The 1,169-nt window shown below is 42.5% G+C and overlaps 1 protein-coding gene across 1 annotated transcript in view; it reads right to left on the bottom strand.

Annotated features, from left to right (window-relative positions):
- Positions 1 to 901, bottom strand: part of LOC106511523 (lysine-specific demethylase 2A) — a gene marked incomplete at both ends in the record, with an annotated part of 7,978 nt that extends 7,077 nt beyond the window's left edge. The window contains 2 exon segments of the mRNA XM_014000280.1: positions 552 to 667; positions 748 to 901. Coding sequence (XP_013855734.1) covers positions 552 to 667; positions 748 to 901 — 270 coding nt within the window.
- Positions 902 to 1,169: the final 268 nt, after the last annotated feature.

The following is a 1,169-nucleotide window of genomic DNA, read 5'->3' as shown; positions in this document are numbered from 1 at the left end:
CTCCTAAAACAAGGTTTTAAAAACTGTGGGGTGTGCCTCCCCTAGGGGAGGTCTTGACAGAGGGTGCGAGGTGGATCAGGAAGTGGGGAAATTTATGTAAGGCTTACGTTCACACTGCAGGATTAGATTGGATTAGATTATTGTGCATGCTGTATCAAAATGTGACCTTCTTTAGTAGACTTTAGTATGTACAGTTAACAGTTCAGAGGAGAAGAAGAAGTGAGGTCACACGCAGCATGCTTTGATTGAAGAACACRTGCTATGTGTKTTAGCGTGTGTGATTCTGAARTTCTTGTAYATTCAGGAACAATTAAATTATTATCAGTTGTGTATTTGGCCTCTGAGAGCACGCATACACTCATAAATTTTATAAAACCCTGCCCTAGAATACACCTTGGCCCCCCYGTGCCAACCCCTGACAAAAAGTCTAGCTCCGCCCCTGGATAAATGCCAARGACACATGTTATAAACTCAGAAACTGAACAAACTTTGTAAAACAGATTTGCTCTCTCAGCACTGAGATACTGCTAAGACAACAGGTTTCCATCTACCCTCGTTCTGTCCTCTATACTGCAGATGTTCAGCTGCATTGGGATGTTGAAGCTGTGCAGGAAGTTTCCTCCAAACACTATGGAGTCGACAGGAGTGTAGACAGCATGAATCCAACCTGAGGAGTCCACAGAAATCAGCATCATGCTTGAATCTTGTCACTGAATTGTGTTCGGACACCATGAGTGTCAGGAGTACCTGATGGGATGATGAAGGTGCAGCCCTGTTTTAGTTCAATCCTCTGACAGTCAGACGCTCGATCTCCAAGGAAAACATCTCCCTGTTTCCCTGACAGGACCCAGCTCTCATACAGCTCCAGGTTCGAATGGGTTGGAGGGATGAGCCAGAACACCTGAAACACACACCTGCTGTTCACCACCACACCAAAAACATTTGTAACTGTTACGCTAGTGACAAAAAAAAGCAGAACATTCTGCATGAATTCAGGAAGTATTTCATTCTTATCACAGTTTTGTTAGTGTCGTAGCCTCATGTTACAAGGCAGAAATCCTGGGGATGTTTTTTGTAAAAATAAAAATTGTAAAAATKGATTTTTCATTTTAAACTGATAATGTAAGCCCATTTGTYGTGTACCCAAAGAGCTTCRTCTTCATTTTACA

Source organism: Austrofundulus limnaeus, unplaced genomic scaffold, assembly GCF_001266775.1.
Source record: "Austrofundulus limnaeus strain Quisiro unplaced genomic scaffold, Austrofundulus_limnaeus-1.0 Scaffold2887, whole genome shotgun sequence".
NCBI classification, from domain to species: domain Eukaryota; kingdom Metazoa; phylum Chordata; class Actinopteri; order Cyprinodontiformes; family Rivulidae; genus Austrofundulus; species Austrofundulus limnaeus.
The sequence above is the reverse complement of the archived record's forward strand: the minus strand, read 5'-3'. Positions and strand labels throughout refer to the sequence as shown.